Raw genomic sequence first — 19056 nt, 5'->3', positions numbered from 1 at the left:
TACAAATCGCTATAGTCATTATAGTGGTAGTAACATTTGTAGCAGCAGCAGGGGTAGTAGTTGTAGCAGTAAATAGTAGCAGTTGTAGTAGTAAACCTCGTGGCTGTAGTAGGAATTACACCAGTACTAACTGCTGCAGTCATTGTAGCAGTAGTCACAATCGTAGCAGCAGTAATGGTAGTAGTAGTTGTCATAGTGATAAATGCTGCAGTTGTAGTAGTAAATGCTACAGTTGTAGTAGTAGTTACACTAGCACTCATTGCAGTACTCATTGTGGTCGTGCAGTAGTCTCCACACCGTCGTCACTAACAACAGTCCCGCGTGTAAGCTGTGCTGGGGGTCGGGTGCAGCTATAGGAGTTCTCACCGGCTGAACTCAGTGGACCCTCGCCGTGCCTTTATGTGACCCGTCCCAGCCTCTGAGAGGCGGAGTGACCTGCCCAAGCTCGCACAGCTGGTACCAGGCACAGTCTCACCCCTGCGTCTTCTATGCTTGGCCCTGCTTAGGAGAGATAAGGAATTAAAACCCACTTTCTAAAAAATAAAAATAAAAACCCAAAACAACACAAAAGGAGGCATGCTTCCTGTCTTCAAAGAATTCTCCACCGTTGAGGGCCATCACATCCGGGGAGAAATGGGGCAAGAAATCACCTCCAAAGACATGCACCTTCAAGATTATGGATGACGCACATGTGTCTATATTTGGATGCTCCAGGAGAAAAGTCTACTGTTTTTGTTTGCTATGAAAGAGATGTTTGAATCCAAGGATTGTGACAAACCATTGAGAAAATGGTTAAACCGATGGCATCTTGCCACCAAATGCCATTCCTCTCCTTCTCGAGAGGCAGGGAGACCCCACGAGAAAGCCTTTCCTCATTAGGAGTGGGCTCTCATTCAGATGGGCTCTCAGTGCAGCTTTGCAATTCCTCCTTCACCCCTGGACAGCTCTCGTGACCACAGGACCACAGTGACCGCAGCCAGGGAGCCCCAGGGAGCTTTGCAGCCTGAGGATGTTACAGCATCTGTGGGAGCCGAGCTCGTTTGGTAACCTCATGGGAGACCCGTTTGCATCACAATTCAGTACCCAGTGTTTGCAAGCAGCCTGGTGGCAGACCTCGCACCCCCTCCCCTGTGTGCTCTCTGCAAGGTGAGCCTGGTCTCGTCTTGTTTGCTCTACCCAGCGCTGTGAGTCCTGCAGGGCCGGCTCTGGAGGGAGTTTGCATCTTCCTGATACAGGTCGCTTATGACTTAGATCCTCTCTCTGGTTTCCACCAGGATGACAGGTGGTCGGACCGTGAAGGGACTTTGGGGACCTCCATTTTCAGATGGAAAAACAAAAGTCCACACCAGCTCCATGATATATTAGGCAACATGACCGTGTCTGAGCCCTTTTAATGCCAAGAACATCTCAATGACTATTGGGCTTGGATTTATGCACTTACATGACGTGTGGAATCGTTAGTTGTAGGTGCGTTTCTGTGTGTATAACACACACACATACGTATATAAACATCCATCCCTTTACCACACACACACAACTTATACAGACATACACACACGCACTAATATACTTTGTCTGTTATACTTCATTAAAAGCATAACTATTAAAGTACATTTAGTAAAAGTATATTTTACATCTACTCATTGGACAACCTGTCTCAGTGTATTTTGAAATATTTATCATACACAACTTTCCCCAGACAGGTGAGGTCAGAAAGCTTATTCTTTTTCATTCCAACGTAGCAAAAGCGGGACATTAAGAAGACGGTGATTAATTATCGCATGTCCCCCAAAGGGCCAGATTCTTGCATTTGGAACCATTTCCAATGTAATGTCTTTTTCTTTACCCTGGAGCCCTGCCCACAGACCCCTGGGATGGGAGAAATGGGCCTTTTGGTATCACACACCCAGAATGATGTTTAACCAAATATCCGGGTGCCCCATGACTAGTCAAGTTGAAACACGAAATTAACCCTCACGGGTCTTCCACACGGTTTCCTTTCTCCTCTAGTCAGTGAGAAAGATGGAACCCTGGAAAAGTGCAACAGCTCAGACATTAAGAATAAAGAAAAACATTGGCAGGCACTCTATTTAGGGCTTTTTCCCCCCTATCCTGTAAGGGCTAGTGAATCCTGGGTGGATTTATTTTGTTCTCATTTTTGGTGTTTGCTTTAAAATTTTGGAAAAGTGAATGATCAGTAAATGGATTTTTAAGTTTGAAATAACAGTCCAGATGTTTACAGATACAGCCCTCTGCATGCAGGGGTCAGAAAAGGCTCTCCAGGGACAGCTAAGCTAACACCGGAAGGGGAGTAGGAAGTAGCCAGCCACGAGGTGGAGGGCAGTAGAGGGGCCAGACAGGAAGACCGGTTCTTCTCTTAAGCATCTGAAGAAGTTCAGGCTGGTTCAGGGCAGATGCAGGGAAGGGTCTGGGGGTGGGGAGTGTGGATCATGGAGGGGGAATAGCTGGGAGAAGAGAGAGACGAAATTTGGGCAAAAGGCAGGGATTCTATCACCAAGTGGCTGATTTTCCATGTTAAGCCATTTAAGTCCTTTAGTCTTAACCTATCAAGTGACAATTGTGAAGTTTCTGGCTGCACCTGGGAGATATTCAGGCTGGAATCCTTACAGTTGGGTCATCTGTCACGCCTTCAGGTGTCCTGCCTAATACCAGCCCGCAGTGGACTCAGGTGTTGTATTTGTCAGGGTTCTGCAAGGAAACAGAATCAGTAGGATCTAACTATCTATCATCTATCTATCTATCTATCTATCTATCTATCTATCTATCTATCTATCTATCTACCTACCTATCTATCTATCATCTATCTGTCATCTATTCATGTATCATCTATTTATCCATTCATCAAATCATCTATCATCTATCCATCCATCCATCATTTATCTATCTACCTATCTACTCATTTATCATCTATCTATCTAATCTATCTCTATTATCTACCTATCTATCCATCATCTATCATCCATCTATCCGTCCACCTTTCATCTACATCTGTGTATCTATCTATCTATCTACTCTGGTATCTATCAATCATCTATCCATTTATATCTATATCTGTACCTCTGTCTCTCTGTATCTATTATCTATCCACCTATCAATCATCTACCTATATCTATACCTATACCTATATCTATCTATCTATCTACAGAAAGAGAGAGAGAGAGATTTATTTTAAGGAATTGGCTCATGCAGTCATGGGGACTGGCAAGTGTAAAATCTCCAGGGTAGACCAGCAGGCTGAAGACCCCAGGAAAGAGCTGATGTTGCAGCCGAAGCCCAGAGACTGTCTGCTGGCAGAATTCCTTTTTGCTCAGGGAAGATCCAGTCTTTATTCTTTTGAGGCCTTCAACTGATTAGATGAGGCCCACCCACACTAGTGAGGGCAACCTGCTTTACTCAAAGTGCACCGATTTAAAAGTTAATCTCATACCAAAAAAACACTCTCACAGAAACATCCAGAATCATGTTTGACCACAGATCTAGGTACTGTGGCTCAGGTACATTGACCCATAAAATCAGCCATCACATACCTACTCCCCATTCAGGAAGAGAGAGAGCCATGACAAAATGACCGAAGACTTACCTAGGGGGCAAGAGCCTGAACCTCTCAGACACACACTTCATTGCTGTGCTTCCTCACTCGACAGGGCTCTGCCTCATTAACAATATTCCTTGCCAAGCCAAATGCCTGATTTGGTAAAATTCCCACAGGTTTCTGCCTCATTTACTTGGCATTTTATAGTTGCTTAAAGGTACGGACATCACCACCTGTTCTGTATCCTAATGGACCCATGTACAGCCTTCCTCATAAAGTCTGAAAAATATGATGGCGCACCCTGGTGCATTTTGTGGCAAAACATATTTTTTGTCCACGGATTATTTTTGCAGAAATGAGGCAAAAGATTTCAGAGACTACTTCAGGCTTCTCAAACTTTACTGTGTCCATGATTCCCTGGGGGGTCTTGTGAAAATCCGATTCTGACCCAGCAGGTTTGGGGCGGGGCTGAGATTTCTGCATTTCTAAGAAGCTCCCAGGTAAGGCTGGTGGTGCTGGTGTATGGACCACACTTGGAGCATCAGCGGATAGACCTTCATCCTCCGAAAACCCCAGACAGTGCTGAACTAGGCACAAACAAGTTTCTTGATTTCTGGTCTCTATGGAGCGTCTTCACCTGAGCTTCTGTAAGTCCGTGTGTATCCTCTAAGTAAGGTGTTGCCCAACCTCCTAGAGGCCAGGTGCACTGGAAAGTTGTGGCCACCCAGGGTGTCTTCTGGGGCGTTAAGCTTTGTGTAATCAGGCGAGAAGCTCATTCAGCACACGAGATCACATTATGGCCAGCGTGTGCACGTTCCCAAGGCTTCGACCAAAGTATTCGCCCCGATTAAAATGCTCTCGTGGTGTGGCATGAAGAGGCAATGAGCCAGGCAGCCAGGATGGAGACACAACTTAAGTAAACAGACTCCTACCCAATGTCAAAAGTCCAGGCACACAAAACCACTCATAACACCCAGCTACGCCCTCCACTGCCTTCATGTGCCTCGTTGACAACCAACCAAAGGGCTACAGTGTGTCTTCCACTCCTGCCTTTGCAGAATTATTTCAGTGCATTGGTCTTGAAGAGGATGCATGGAAAAGAGAAACAGAAGGCATGGCTGTGTGGACGAAAATATGTCACCTGTCATATCAGTAAACAAAGGACGTTGAGGCCATCAAGCCCTCAGCCACTGCAGCCGCCCCCAGTGGTGCCCCCTGAGGGGATTCAGGATGGGGAAAAACAGGATCCTGGCCCTAGAGAGTTAAGGTGCACATCAGAGGAATGATTTCAATGAGCCCAGACTCTTGCATCTTCCCATACATAGAAAAGCGCTACATTCATTCTCTTGAGATGTCTGGTTTCTTTAATAATCTTCTGATATTCGGACTAGCTGATTTTTGTTGCAAAAACCCCTATATACCCTGGGTGCTCCCTGACCTCTTTGGAACAGTCCCCCAGAGCTACCTGAGAGGCTGTATCCCAGGCTTAAGTCCTCAGTAAGGTCATTAAATAAAACATAATTCTCACCTTTTAGGTTGTGCATTTTTTTCAGTTGACAGCTGATGGCAGAGGACCGTGACCAAATCCAAGGAAGGAAAAATAATGAAATCAGAATTTGGTGGGCTGTGTGGAAATCTATCTTCGTTTATGTGGACCAGGCCATGGCCAACCCCTAGAGCTCTGAGCCCATATACCCGGCACTGCTGACTTGAAAAACCCTAAAATTAACCCCAAATTCTATTCCTCTAGAGTCCGTAGTCATGCATGTGAAAATTAAATTATATTAGCTATTAATATAATTAACTTATATGAGCTACCATTTTACGGGTACCATGTGTATATTTATAAGTCTGTATATTTAATATATTTAATTATATTTATATAAAATATATAAATATATATATATATGATTTCCAAAATTGAGAGGGAATAAATACATATAACTCCAAAGCTGTCTCCAAAACTGACATAGAATAAATTCCTGTTGCATTAAGCCACCCGGTTTGGGGTATTTTATTACAGCAGCCCCAGGAAAACAAATGCCCAACGTAAATATCTCAGCAGAGGGAAATATCACGTAAATACAAGCATAGCTTGTATAGACTATACCTGATAGACTGTAACTTGGTGATTAAAATGCTTGTGCTGAGAAATAGGAGAAAAGTCGGGGTACAGATTTCTCCGTGTTTACTGGGAACTACTTTCAGCAGCAGGCCTGGGGGTGTGTTCGCACAGGTTTGCTTTGGAAGCGTTTCTGGTGTGGTTTGCAAGCCGCCACTCGTGAAAGCCACGCTGGGACCTCACAGTTGGCGGGAAACTGTGCTGTGATTTCTGATGGCTCCAGAGCTACCCGACGCCTTATGTGTTAACCACTAAGAAGCTAAGGAAAGGGAGGGGTCCTTGCCTGGGTCTGGCTGGACCCACGCCCAAAAGTTGGCTGCATGATATTCAGCGCACAAAGCAAGGAGAGAAGCCCTCATCCTCTGCAGCGGGCACAGACCCTGCTTGCTTTGTGCGCTCCACGCCCAATCGCCAACATTCCTCTTCGAAAGTGTCGACTTGGGAAAAAAAAAAAAAAAAAAAGCACAGCGTGAGAGTTGTGAGTTAAGTTTTATTTGGGGCAAAATGAGGACTATAGCCTGGGAGACAGCATTTCAGACAGCTCTGAGAACTGCTCCAAAGAGGTAGGAGGGGAGGTCAGTATAGATGTGATTTTGGTGAAGGCAGGGGTTGGGGGGTACCTGCAAGCACATACTTTTGCAGAAGGTTTCTGCTCGTCTCGTGCAGGTTACTGCTAGTCACGCGGAGCAGATGTCACCAGGAAGGATTTTAGTGCTTTTCTGGATACGAGGAGATGCAAGCACTGGGCTCATAAAATCGTCTCCTGAAAATATCTAACTATCTGAAGACCTGTCCCGCCAGTTTTTCCCAGAGCACAGAGTTCCTCATTCCTGGTCTCCACCCTGAACTGCTTTCCGGGGGTGTTGAAGGTCAGCAGCTGCAGCGGCTCTTGATTTAATCCTCGTAGAGGTAGATGGCAAGTGCCCATTTGTAGTTGGCAAAAGCAACATGAGAAAAGTACTCCCCCAGCCCCCTCCTAAGTCACCCTCATGAGCAGCTAATGGAGGGCGATAACAGAGTGAAAAACCAGTGTGTATTACATGCCCACTGAGTACCAGTGGCTCCACTAAATGCTTACAATGCTCTGTTGACAAAGGGATGATGCAGCTCCCATTTAACAGGTTAAGGAACTTAAGCTTAGAGAGATTAAGTAATCAAGTCAGGGTCCCTCCACTGACCAGAGGCAGAGCTTCTCCTGTTTACCGGAAAGACTCCAAAATCCTCTTCTGTGATCACCTGGTGACCATGGTTCCAGGAACAAAGGGTCTAAACCCACCTGCCTCCAAATCAAAGATGGTGCATGGCAGAATCAACCTCGTAGGTCCTGAGGTCCCACAGACCTTCTCTTCCTCCTTCCTTGGTTCACCCTCTTTCATGTATTAATTCAACAAGTATTTATCTATGAAGGGGTTCTCTGTGCTGGTCACCATTCTGGCTCCAGTGAACAAGCCAGGTCAAGTCCCTGCTCAATGCCCCTCCCGGGGGGAGAAGCAGACAGTGAACAGAGATGCAAGGAGATGAAACGTACAATGTGTTTTTTTACAACACGGTCGGGAGTGTTCTGAGGTAGAGCGGGGAGAGGACAGACCGACCAGAGGGGCCCTTGCAGCATTGTGGCCAGAGAGGGCTTCTATGCGGGGTGACATTTGTCCAGAGACCTGGGTGAGGTGAGGAAGGGAAAGGACAGCTGTGCCCCAGCCAGGAGCAGACTGTGCGGATGGTAGAACAGCAATGGTCCAGCACGGAGGGATGCAGCTCGAGCAGGTGTGTGTGCAGGAGGCTGAGGTCAGAGGGACGGGGCAGGTCTTGTTATCTTACTTGGATTTTGGAGTTTATCATGAGTGAGATGGGAGCCACTGGAGGTTTTTTTCGGATGGAGCCCATGCTGGTGGTGGTCTACCCGCAACTGCTGGGAATTCCTTGCCATTTCCATGAACAGCGACCTGTCTTCCAATGCAAGCCCTGACTCTTGGTTGGATACCTGCCCTGCTTGCTGGAACACAGGGGGCCCATGGGAGAGACAAGCTGCAAATCTGGGAAAGGCACATAGCCCCGCTGGTAACTACTGAACACAGGGTATAAATACCCCAGCTCACACATCTCTCAGCCAGGATCACCCGAGGAAAGTGTATCTATGGAGCTTCTCAGAGCATCACCATGATATTACGCTCCAGTCACCTGGGTGTGGCTGGCCTGATAATTCCCCCCTCCTTGGCTGCTTTCCTTCCTTGTGTGACCTCCCCATCCCACTACTGGAGCTCCCTGCCCCTCCCTGCGTTCAACCCTCAACCCAGGCTCTGCTTTTGGGGGAAGGTCAGTTGCGAAACCTGACCTGGGTACAAACAGGATCAGTCTGACTGCTGTGTGGACGACAGTGATGCAGGAGGGATTGGTGGCAGGTCCCGGATGTTGGAGTGGTCCGGGGACAGATGTCCAGCGTCTTGGACCAGGCAGGAGATGGAGGTGGGGTGATGAGAAGCAGGCTCACTGGGGACTTGCTGATGAACGGCGTAAACAGATGGAGGGAATCTGCGTGGTTATCTGGGCTTCTCTTTTCCTCGCCGAGGCTACCCTGTTCTTGATGGTTCTGTTTCTTCTCGCTCTCTCGCCTTGCATTCTCCAGCTCTCCCCCATACCCACCACCTTGATCTGGCTCATTAACAGTACTGCAGAATTTAATTCAACGCAGGGCTCTTGTGGAGCATGGTGTAGGCGTTAGACACTCACCCAGGTACCAGGGAGACAGAAATTAGTACTTCCCATCCAAGGTGTGATGAACAGATGCATCAAATAATCGGGATACAGTGTAAAACTGCACCATGTCTGTCTGATGTGAAGACAAGTTTGGGAAAATAAAACTTGTCTTTTCTGAGTAGTGTTTTTTTCAATTGGAGTAGAGTTGATTTACAATATCGTGTTAGTTTCAGGTGTACTGCAAAGTGAATCAGTTATACATATGTATACATTTTTCAGATTCTTTTCCATTATAGGTTATTACAAGATATTGAGTATAGTTCCGTGTTATATAGTAGGTCCTTGTTGCTTATCTATTTATATATAATAGTATGTATGTGTTAATCCCCAACTCCTAATTTATCCCTCCCCACCTTTCCCCATTGGTGACCATAACTTTGTTTTCTATGTTTGTGGGTCTGTTTCTGTTTTGTAAATAAGTTCATTTGTATCATTTTTTAGATTCTACATATAAGTGATATCATATGATATTTGTCTTTCTCTGTATGACGTACTTCACTTAGTATGATCATCTCTAGGTCCATCCATGTTGCTGCAAATGGCATTATTTCATTCTTTTTTATGGCTGAGTATTATTCCATTGTATATATGTACCACATCTTCTTTATCCATTCATCTGTTGATTGGGTTGTTTCCATGTCTTGGACATTGTAAATAGTGCTGCTATGAACATAGGGGTGCATGTATCTTTTCGAATTAGAGTTTTCTCTGGATATATGCCCAGGAGTGGGATTGCTGGGTCACATGGTAGCTCTGTTTTTAGGTTTTTAAGGAACCTCCATACTGTTCTCCATAGTGGCTGTACCAATTTACATTCCCACCAACAGCATAGGAGGGTTCCCTTTTCTCCACACCCTCTCCAGTATTTATTGTTTGTAGACTTTTTGATGATGGCCATTCTGACTGGTGTGAGGTGGTACCTCATTACAGTTTTGATTTGCATTTCTCTAATAATTAGCAACACTGAGCATCTTTTCATGTGCCTGTTGGCCATCTGGATGTCTTCTTTGGAGAAATGTCTATTTAAGTCTTCTGCCCATTTTTCGATTGTGTTGTTTTTTGTTGTTGTTGAGTTGTGTACACTGTTTGTATATTTTGGAAATTAAGCCCTTGTCGGTCCTATTGTTTGCAAATATTTTCTCCCAGTCCATAGGTTGAATTTTCGTTTTGTTAATGGTTTCCTTTGCTGTGCAAAAGCTTGTAAGTTAGATTAGGTCCCATTTGTTTATTTTTGCTTTTATTCTATTGCCTTGGGAGACTGACCTAAGCAGACATTGGTGCGATTTATGTCAGAGAATGTTTTGCATAATTCTCTTCTAGGAGTTTTTTTTAATTTACTTTTATTTATTTTTGGCTGCATTGGGTCTTCGTTGCAGTGTGCGGGCTTCTCATTGCAGTGGCTTCTCTTGTTGTGGAGCACAGGGTCTAGGCACGTGGGCTTCAGTAGTTGGGGCACGCGGGCTCAGTAGTTGTGGCTCACGGGCTCCAGAGCGCAGGCTCAGGAGTTGTGGCGCATGGGCCTAGTTGCTCCGCGGCATGTGGGATCTTCCCAGACCAGGGCTCGAACCCGTGTCCCCTGCATTGGCAGGTGGGTTTTTAACCACTGCGCCACCAGGGAAGCCCTCTTCTAGGAGTTTTATGGTGTCATGTCTTATATTTAAGTCTTTAAGCCATTTTGAGTTTATTTTTGTATATGGGGTATGGGTGTGTTCTAACTTCATTGATTTGCATGCTGAGCAGTGTTTTTGAGTGTCTGTCTTTATAGAAAATGCAATGGGTATATATTTATATTTATCTCCTGATGCATAAACACACACACACACACACAAACACGTAAATTATAAATAGTTGCCTTCTAATTAACTGAAGTAGGTTGTCTTGCAGTGTGAGCCTTCAAGAAAATAAAGATGTTCATCAGAAATGGATCACCTATACAACTGTCATGTGTATAACACATTATAATTTTCAAGAGACTGTATAATTTAGCTCATTTGTCTCTTTTAGCCTCATCTGTGATGAGGCTACATCATTTCATCATCAAGCTAATCTTCACCACTGTCATCACCACCACAACCACCATCATCATCATCACCACCACCATCACCACCACCATCACCATCATCATCACCACCACCATCATCATCACCACCACCATCACCACCACCATCATCACCATCACCACCATCATCACCATCACCATCATCACCACCACCATCATCATCACCACCACCATCACCACCACCATCATCACCATCACCACCATCATCACCATCACCATCATCACCACCACCACCATCACCATCATCACCATCATCACCACCACCATCATCATCATCATCATCACCATCATCATCACCACCACCATCATCACCACCATCACCACCACCACCACCACCATCACCACCACCATCACCATCACCATCATCATCACCACCACCATCATCATCATCACCACCACCATCACCACCACCATCATCACCATCACCACCATCATCACCATCACCATCATCACCACCACCACCACCACCATCACCACCACCACCATCACCATCATCACCATCATCACCACCACCATCATCATCATCATCATCACCACCATCACCACCACCACCACCACCACCATCACCACCACCATCACCATCACCATCATCATCACCACCACCACCATCATCCTCATCATTTTCATCATCACCATCCTCACCATCATCATCACCATCATCATCACCATCACCATCATGTTACAGAAGTTGAACCTCGCCCAGGGTCACAGAGCTAATAATTAATGACACCATCACTCATACACAGACCTTCCCAAAGCAAAGCTCTCTCTGCCCACTCCCCCTACCACATGCCAGGAACCTTCCTTCAAAGACAGATACGGCCTGCCCTTTCCTCTCCTCCTCTCCTCTTCTTCCTACTTGCCCCCTGAAATGGGAAGCCATCCTCCTGCACCATGAGGACAGGGGCTGTAACTAGGGGTGGAGGAGTAGGGAGATGCAAGGACCCTGCTTTCTGAGGACTGACACTAGCCCTGGCCACATTCCTCGGGGTCACCTTTACGTGAGAGGGAATCACGTTGCCATCATTTTTGAGCCCTGTTGTTTGAGGGTTTCTGTTCCTGCCAGCCCTAATCCTGATGCAGTCTTCAAGCGCCACAGATCCTGCAAACCACCCCCTTCTCCCACATCGTACGCACATGCCAAACCCCCCAACCTAACTACTCTGAAGGCAGCTCAGCCATTTCCATAATCTGATTTGCTTTTAATCTGTGTTGGAAAGGATAAAAGCAATGGCCTTCGAGGGCAGACCTGGGCCAAAACCACCCAGCTGCACCAGGTAAAAACTCTGGGGATAAGTGTTTGTTTGGAAAGCACTGGCTTATCGTGAGGCATGTCTAGGAGAGCTATTAAGCAATATTTTAAAAATCCAGTTTATTCTAAAGTGCATATTTTCCATCTCTGGCCCAGGTCCAGCCAGCAAAGAAAGGCAAGCTTTGGCTTGTGGCTTCTTTTATTCCTCATCCCAAATTGATCATCACTGATAAATGAGATCAAAGCTTCCAGACCATCAGCCCGTAAAGGCCCCTGGGAAAGGGAGTGTTAAGCCCTCATCGGAATCCAGCTGGACATGGGCGTGGGTGGCCCAGTGCCCACGAGGGCATCATTGTATCTCAGCCTTGCCCTGTTGTGACCGCATGGTCTTTTGGCATGGGGGATGCAGATCCGGGAGGACCACAGATCCTAGGAGTAAGTCCAGCATCTCAGAGGATTTTTCTGACACAATGAGATGCCAGTTATCAGAGGCAGTAAGCCTTGAGGCTGGATGATGGCTCATGTCAGAGGGAGAAGTTCTTTTTTTCTTATTGAACTATAGTTGATTTACAATAATGCATTAGTTTCAGGTGTCCAGCAAAGTGAGTCAGTTCTTTTTTTTTGCAGGTTATTTTTCCTTATTATTACAAAATATTGAGTATAGTTCCCTGTGTTATATAGTAGGTCCTTGTTGATGATCTATTTTATATATAGTGTGTATCTGCTAATCCCAACCTCCTAATTTATCCCTCCCCCTCCCTTTCCCCTTTTGTAACCTTAAGTTTGTTTTCTGTGTCTGTGAGTGTATTTCTGTTTTGTAAATAAGTTCATTTGTATCATTCTTTTATAGATTCCACATATAAGTGATATCATATGATGTTTGTCTTTCTCTGTCGGACTTATCAATACTTCACTTAGTATGATCATCTCTAGGTCCATCCATGTTGCTGCCAATGGCATGATTTCATTCGTTTTTATGGCTGAGTAGTATTCCATTGTATATATGTACCACATCTTCTTTATCCATTCCTCTGTTGATGCACATTTAGGTTGCTTCCATGTCTTGGCTATTGTAAATAGTGCACGTAGGGGTGCATGTATCTTTTCAAATTATAGTTTTGTCTGGATATATGCCCAGGAGTGGGATTGCTGGGTCATATGGTAGCTCTTTATTTAGTTTCTTAAGGAACCTCTATACAGTGGCTGCATCAATTTACATTCCCATCAACAATGCAGGAGGGTTCCCTTTCCTCCACACCCAGGAGGGGCCCTTGTTGATCACCACTGAGCTGTGCTGCAGGCTGCTTGGTGGCCCAGAACACATCCCTAGAAATTCGTAGAAAGGGGGGTGCTGATGTTACTGGACACGGAAAAGCCTGTGTGGTAGGATGTTTATGCAACAGACATCTGGGAAGTACGTGAAGATAGTCCTACCCTTGATGTTCCAGTGGCCAGTAGGGCACGTCAGAAAAGCATGGAGTGCTGGCTGTGGGCTGCTTCCTAACGGTACTGTGAGCAAAGCCGGCTCAGCATTTACCGAAGAGAGACATCTGGGTCTTTCGTGCCAACAATTTAAATTAGTCTTGCAAAAAAGCAAGGATTTAATCCAATCCAAAGAAAATTGGATTAGGGGAAGAGCATTTTGTAAAATGCTACTGGAAACTATTCCAGAAGGCGAAGCACGATCCTTGTAAGAGAGTTTTACAGGAGTGTAATGAGATGGGGGGGTGTGTGTACACACAAGAGGTTTATTGTGTGACTAGAGTGAGACAGATGCAGAGAAATCATGGAACTTGGTGAGGTGTGCTCAGGGGGAATTTAATAGATGCTCTAAGAGAAATCTATACAACTCATAAAGTATCTTCAGTGTAGGACTTCCCTGGCGGTTCAGTGGCTACGACTCTGCACTTCCAATGCAGAGCGTGGGTTCCGTCCCTGGTCGGGGAACTAAGAGCCCACGTGTGGTGCAGCATAGCCAAAAAAAAAAAAAACCCAAACAAAAAAATCTTCCGTATGATTGCAATATTAAGTTAATATCACTCTGTGTTCGTTCGTCAATCAGTATGATTCTTTCTCTCCGAGTACCGCTGATTTTACCATCAGGCTTTATCATCTTAAAACATGCAGATGTGGGTATTAGTCAGCTGAGGCTGCTGTAACAGAACAGCCCAGACTGGGCAGCTTAAACAATGGAAATTTCTCACAGTCTGGAGGCTGGGAGTCTGAGATCAGGGCATGGACAGACTCGGTTCCCGACGAGGCTCTCTTGTTGGCTTACAGATGCCACCTTATCTACGTGTCCTCGTGTGGTGGAGAGAGACACAAAGGAAGAGAGAGACAAAGCGAGACAGACCCCATACCATATTATAACCTCATTTCACCTTCATTACTTCTTTACCCCAAATACAGCTACTCTGGGGGGTTAGGGCTTCAGCATATGAACTTTGAGGGCATATACATCCGTCCATAGCAACATGGCTTGAGATAAGCATGCAGGAATGTCAGAGCCCAGCAGGGGCATCTCAGCTCCCTACCTCGTTCCATTTCTGAATGGGAACCTTTCCCAACAAGGCTGAGAAACCTGCCCGTTGAACAGTCACCCCCCACTGCTCCCCACGTTTGTAGAGCCCTTCATTTCCCTGAGGTCGGGGCGCCCCTGCTGTGCCCCTAAGCCCCGCTCCTCACCATTCCCGCCCACATCCCAGCTGCCAGACCCTGGCTTCAGTGACTGAGCCTCCCTCTGGTCCCAGAAGGCCACTGGCCGCCCGAGAATCAGTTCAGCGCAGGGAATCCACGGCCACCAGCCCCCGAGGGGAGGTGGAGTAGAAATCCCCCAGCCCCCCTCGGGCAGCTGGCTCACAGGTGCTGTACAGGGCACCGGGGTTTCCAGAGCAATGAAGTCCAACCGCCCCACAGTGCTGCCTCAGACTCTGCATGTGGGGGAACCCCAGCCAAGACAATCAGCAGAGCTCCTGGAAAACTAAAACCCACCCTGGATAGTTACTCAAGAGGAAAAAAAAAAAAGCAAACACCTTTGGGACATCAAACTCCATCCATTCAACACCTATGAGAAAAGTCAGCTTTATTTTACTTTTTAAATTTTTGAATTCTATTTATTTTTTTATACAGCAGGGTCTTATTAGTTATCTATTTTATATATATTAGTGTATGTATGTCAATCCCAATCTCCCAATTCATGACACCACCACCACCCACCCCCGCTTTCCCCCCTTGATGTCCATACGTTTGTTCTCTACATCTGTGCCTATTTCTGCCCTGCAAACCGGTTCATCTGTACCATTTTTCTAGGTTCCACATACATGCATTAATGTATGATATTTGTTTTTCTCTTTCTTACTTCACTCTGTATGACAGTCTGTAGATCCAACCACATCCATACAAATGACCCAATCTCGTTCTTTTTTATGGCTGAGTAACATTCCATTTTATATACGTACCACATCTTCTTTATCCATTCGTCTGTCGATGGGCATTTAGGGTGCTTCCATGACCTGGCTATTGTAAGTAGTGCTGCAGTGAACATTGGGGTGCATGTGTCTTTTTGAATTATGGTTTTCTCTGGGTATATGCCCAGGAGTGGGATTGCTGGAGCATATGGTAATTCTATTTTTAGTTTCTGGGGTTTTTTTTAAACATCTTTATTGGAGTATAATTGCTTTACAATGGTGTGTTAGGTTCTGTTTTATAACAAAGTGAATCAGTTATACATATACATATATCCCCATATCTCTTCCCTCTTGCATCTCCCTCCCTCCCACCCTCCCTATCCCACCCCTCTAGGTGGTCACAAAGCACCGAGCTGATCTCCCTGTGCTGTGCGGCTGCTTCCCACTAGCTATCGGTTTTACATTTGGTAGTGTATATATGTCCATCCCACTCTCTCACTTCGTCCCAGCTTACCCTTCCCCCTCCCCGTGTCCTCAAGTCCATTCTCTAGTAGGTCTGCGTCTTTATTCCCGTCTTGCCCCTAGGTTCTTCATGACCATTTTTTTTAAGATTCTATATATATGTGTTAGCATACTGTATTTGTTTTTCTCTTTCTGACTTACTTCACTCTGTATGACAGACTCTAACTCCATCCACCTCACTACAAATAACTCCATTTCGTTTCTTTTTATGGCTGAGCAATATGCCAGTGTATATATGTGCCACATCTTTATCCTTTCATCTGTCAATGGACACTTAGGTTGCTTCCATGTCCTGGCTATTGTGAATAGAGCTGCAGTGAACATTGTGGTACATGACTCTTTTGGAATCATGGCTTTCTCAGGGTATATGCCCAGTATTGGGATTGCTGGGTCGTATGGTAGTTCTATTTTTAGTTTTTTTAAGGAACCTCCATACTGTTCTCCATAGTGGCTGTATCAATTTACATTCCCACCAACAGTGCAAGAGGGTTCCCTTTTCTCCACACCCTCTCCAGCATTTGTTGTTTGTCGATTTTCTGATGCTGCCCATTCTAACTGGTGTGAGGTGATAGCTCATTGTAGTTTTGATTTGCATTTCACTAATAATTAGTGATGTTAAGCAGCTTTTCATGTGCTCCTTGGCCATCTGTATGTCTTCTTTGGAGAAATGTCTATTTAGGTCTTCTGCCCTTTTTTTGATCAGGTTTTTTTTTTTTTAATACTGAGCTGCATGAGCTGTTTACATATTTTGGAGATTAATCCTTTGTCTGTTGATTCATTTGCAAATACTTTCTCCCATTCTGAGGGTTGTCTTTTCGTCTTGTTTGTAGTTTCCTTTGCTTTGCAAAAGCTTTTAAGTTTCATTAGGTCCCATTTGTTTATTTTTGGTTTTATTTCCATTACTCTAGGACGTGGGTCAAAAAAGATCTTGCTGTGATTTATGTCAAAGAGTGTTCTTCCTATGTTTTCCTCTAAGCGTTTTGTAATGTCCGGTGTTACATTTAGGTCTCTAATCTATTCTGATTTTATTTTTGTGTATGGTGTTAGGGAGTGTTCTAATTTCATTCTTTTACATGTAGCTGTCCAGTTTTCCCAGCACCAGTTACTGGGAAAGGCTGTCTTTTCTCCATTGTATATCCTTACCTCCTTTGTCATAGATTAGTTGACCATAGGTGCGTGGGTTTATCTCTGGGCTTTCTATCCTGTCCCATTGATCTGTATGTCTGTTTTTGTGCCAGTACCATATTGTTTTGATTATTGTAGCTTTGTAGTATAGTCTGAAGTCAGGGAGTCTGATTCCTCCAGCTCCGTTTTTTCCCCTCAAGACTGCTTTGGCTATTTAGGGTCTTTTGTGTCTCCATGCAAATTTTAAGATTTTTTTTTCCTAGTTCCGTAAAAAATGCCATTGGTAATTTGATAGGGATTGCATTGAATCTGTAGATTGCTTTGGGTAGTATAGTCATTTTCAGTGTTGATTCTTCTAGTCCAAGAACATGGTGTATATCTCCATCTGTTTGTATCATCTTTAATTTCTTTCATCAGTGTCTTATAGTTTTCTGCATACAGGTCTTTTTTCTCCCTAGGTAGGTTTATTCCTAGGTATTTTATTCTTTTTGTTGCAATGTTAAATGGGAATGTTTCCTTAATTTCTCTTTCGGATTTTTCTTCATTAGTGTATAGGAATGCAAGAGATTTCTGTGCATTAATTTTGTATCCTGCTACTTTACCAAATTCATTGATTAGCTCTAGTAGTTTTCTGGTGGCATCTTTAGGATTCTCTATGTATAGTATCATGTCATCTGCAAACAGTGACAGTTTTACTTCTCCTTTTCCAATTTGTGTTCCTTTTCTTTTTCTTCTCTGATTGCCATGGCTAGGCCTTCCAAAAGTATGTTGAATAATAGTGGCAAGAGTGGACATCCTTGTCTCGTTCTTGATCTAAGAGGAAATGCTTTCAGTTTTTCTCCATTGAGAATGATGTCTGCTTTGGGTTTGTCATATATGGCCTTTATTATGTTGAGGTAGGTTCCCTCTGTGCCCACTTTCTGGAGACTTTTTATCATAAATGGGTGTTGAAAATTGTCAAAAGCTTTTTCTGCATCTATTCAGATTATCATATGGTTTTTATTCTTCAGTTTGTTAATATGGTGTATGACACTGATTGATTTGTGTATATTGAAGAATACTTGCACCCCTGGGATAAATCCCACTGTGATTATGGTGTATGATCCTTTTAATGTGTTGTTGGATTCTGTTTGCTAGTATTTTGTTGAGGAATTTTTCATCTATATCCATCAGTGATATTGGTCTATAATTTCCTTTTTTTGTAGTATCTTTGTCTGGTTACAGGGTGATGATGGCCTCATAGAATGATTTTGGGAGTGTTCCTTTCTCTGCAGTGTTTTGGAAGAGTTTGAGAAGGATGGGTGTTTGTTAGTTCTTCTCTAAATGTTTGATAGAATTCACCTGTGAAGCCATCTGGTCCTGGACTTTAGTTTGCTGGAAGATTTTTAATCACAGTTTCAATTTCATTACTTGTGATTGGTCTGTTCATATTTTCTATTTCTTCCTGGTTCAGTCTTGGAAGGTTATACCTTTCTAAGAATTTGTCCATTTCTTCCAGGTTGTCCATTTTATTGGCATAGAGTTGCTTGTAGTAGTCTCAGGATGCTTTGTATTTCTGCGGAGTCTGTTGTTACTTCTCCTTTTTCATTTCTAATTTTATTGATTTGAGTCCTCTCCCTCTCTTTTTCTCGATGAGTCTGGCTAATGGTTTATCAATTTTATCTTCTCAAAGAACCAGCTTTTAGTTTTATTGATCTTTGCTATTGTTTTCTTTGTTTCTATTTCATTTATTTCTGCTCTGATCTTTATGATTTCTTTCCTTCTACTAACTTTGGGTTTTGTTTGTTCTTCTTTCTCTAGTTCCTTTAGGTGTGAGGTTAGATTATTTGAGATTTTTCTTGTTTGAGGTAGGCTTGTATTGCTGTAAACTTCCCTCTTAGCACTGCTTTTGCTGCATCCCATAGGTTCTGGATCATCGTGTTTTCATTGTCATTTGTTTCTATGTATTTTTAAATTTCTTCTTTGATTTCTTCAGTGATCTTTTGGTTATTTAGTAGTGCACTGTTTAGCCTCCACGTATTTGTGGTTTTTACAGTTTTTTTCCTGTAATTGATTTCCAGTCTCATAGTGTTGTGGTCAGAAAAGATGTTTGATATGATTTTTTAAAATTCTCTGAGGCTTGATCTGTGACCCAAGCTTTGATCTATCCTGGAGAATGTTCCATATGCACTTGAGAAGAAAGTGTATTCTGCCACTTTCAGGTGGAATGATCTATAAATATCAATTAAATCTATCTGGTCTATTGTGTCATTTAAAGCTTGT

The 19056-nt window shown here is 44.1% G+C and overlaps 1 protein-coding gene across 1 annotated transcript in view; it reads left to right on the top strand.

The window, feature by feature from the left end:
- The window catches only part of LOC309619921 (uncharacterized protein), a 124037-nt gene extending 105624 nt beyond the window's left edge, over positions 1 to 18413 (top strand). Inside the window, exon 6 of the mRNA XM_082375887.1 lies at positions 945 to 18413. Within this exon, the coding sequence (XP_082232013.1) occupies positions 10445 to 11212 (768 nt within the window). The 5' untranslated portion in view covers positions 945 to 10444 and the 3' untranslated portion in view covers positions 11213 to 18413. The remainder of the gene's footprint in view (positions 1 to 944) is intronic.
- The last annotated feature ends 643 nt before the right edge of the window (positions 18414 to 19056 follow it).

The sequence above is a fragment of the Balaenoptera borealis genome (assembly GCF_965194805.1).
Source record: "Balaenoptera borealis genome assembly, chromosome: X".
NCBI lineage: Eukaryota > Metazoa > Chordata > Mammalia > Artiodactyla > Balaenopteridae > Balaenoptera > Balaenoptera borealis.
The sequence above is the reverse complement of the archived record's forward strand: the minus strand, read 5'-3'. Positions and strand labels throughout refer to the sequence as shown.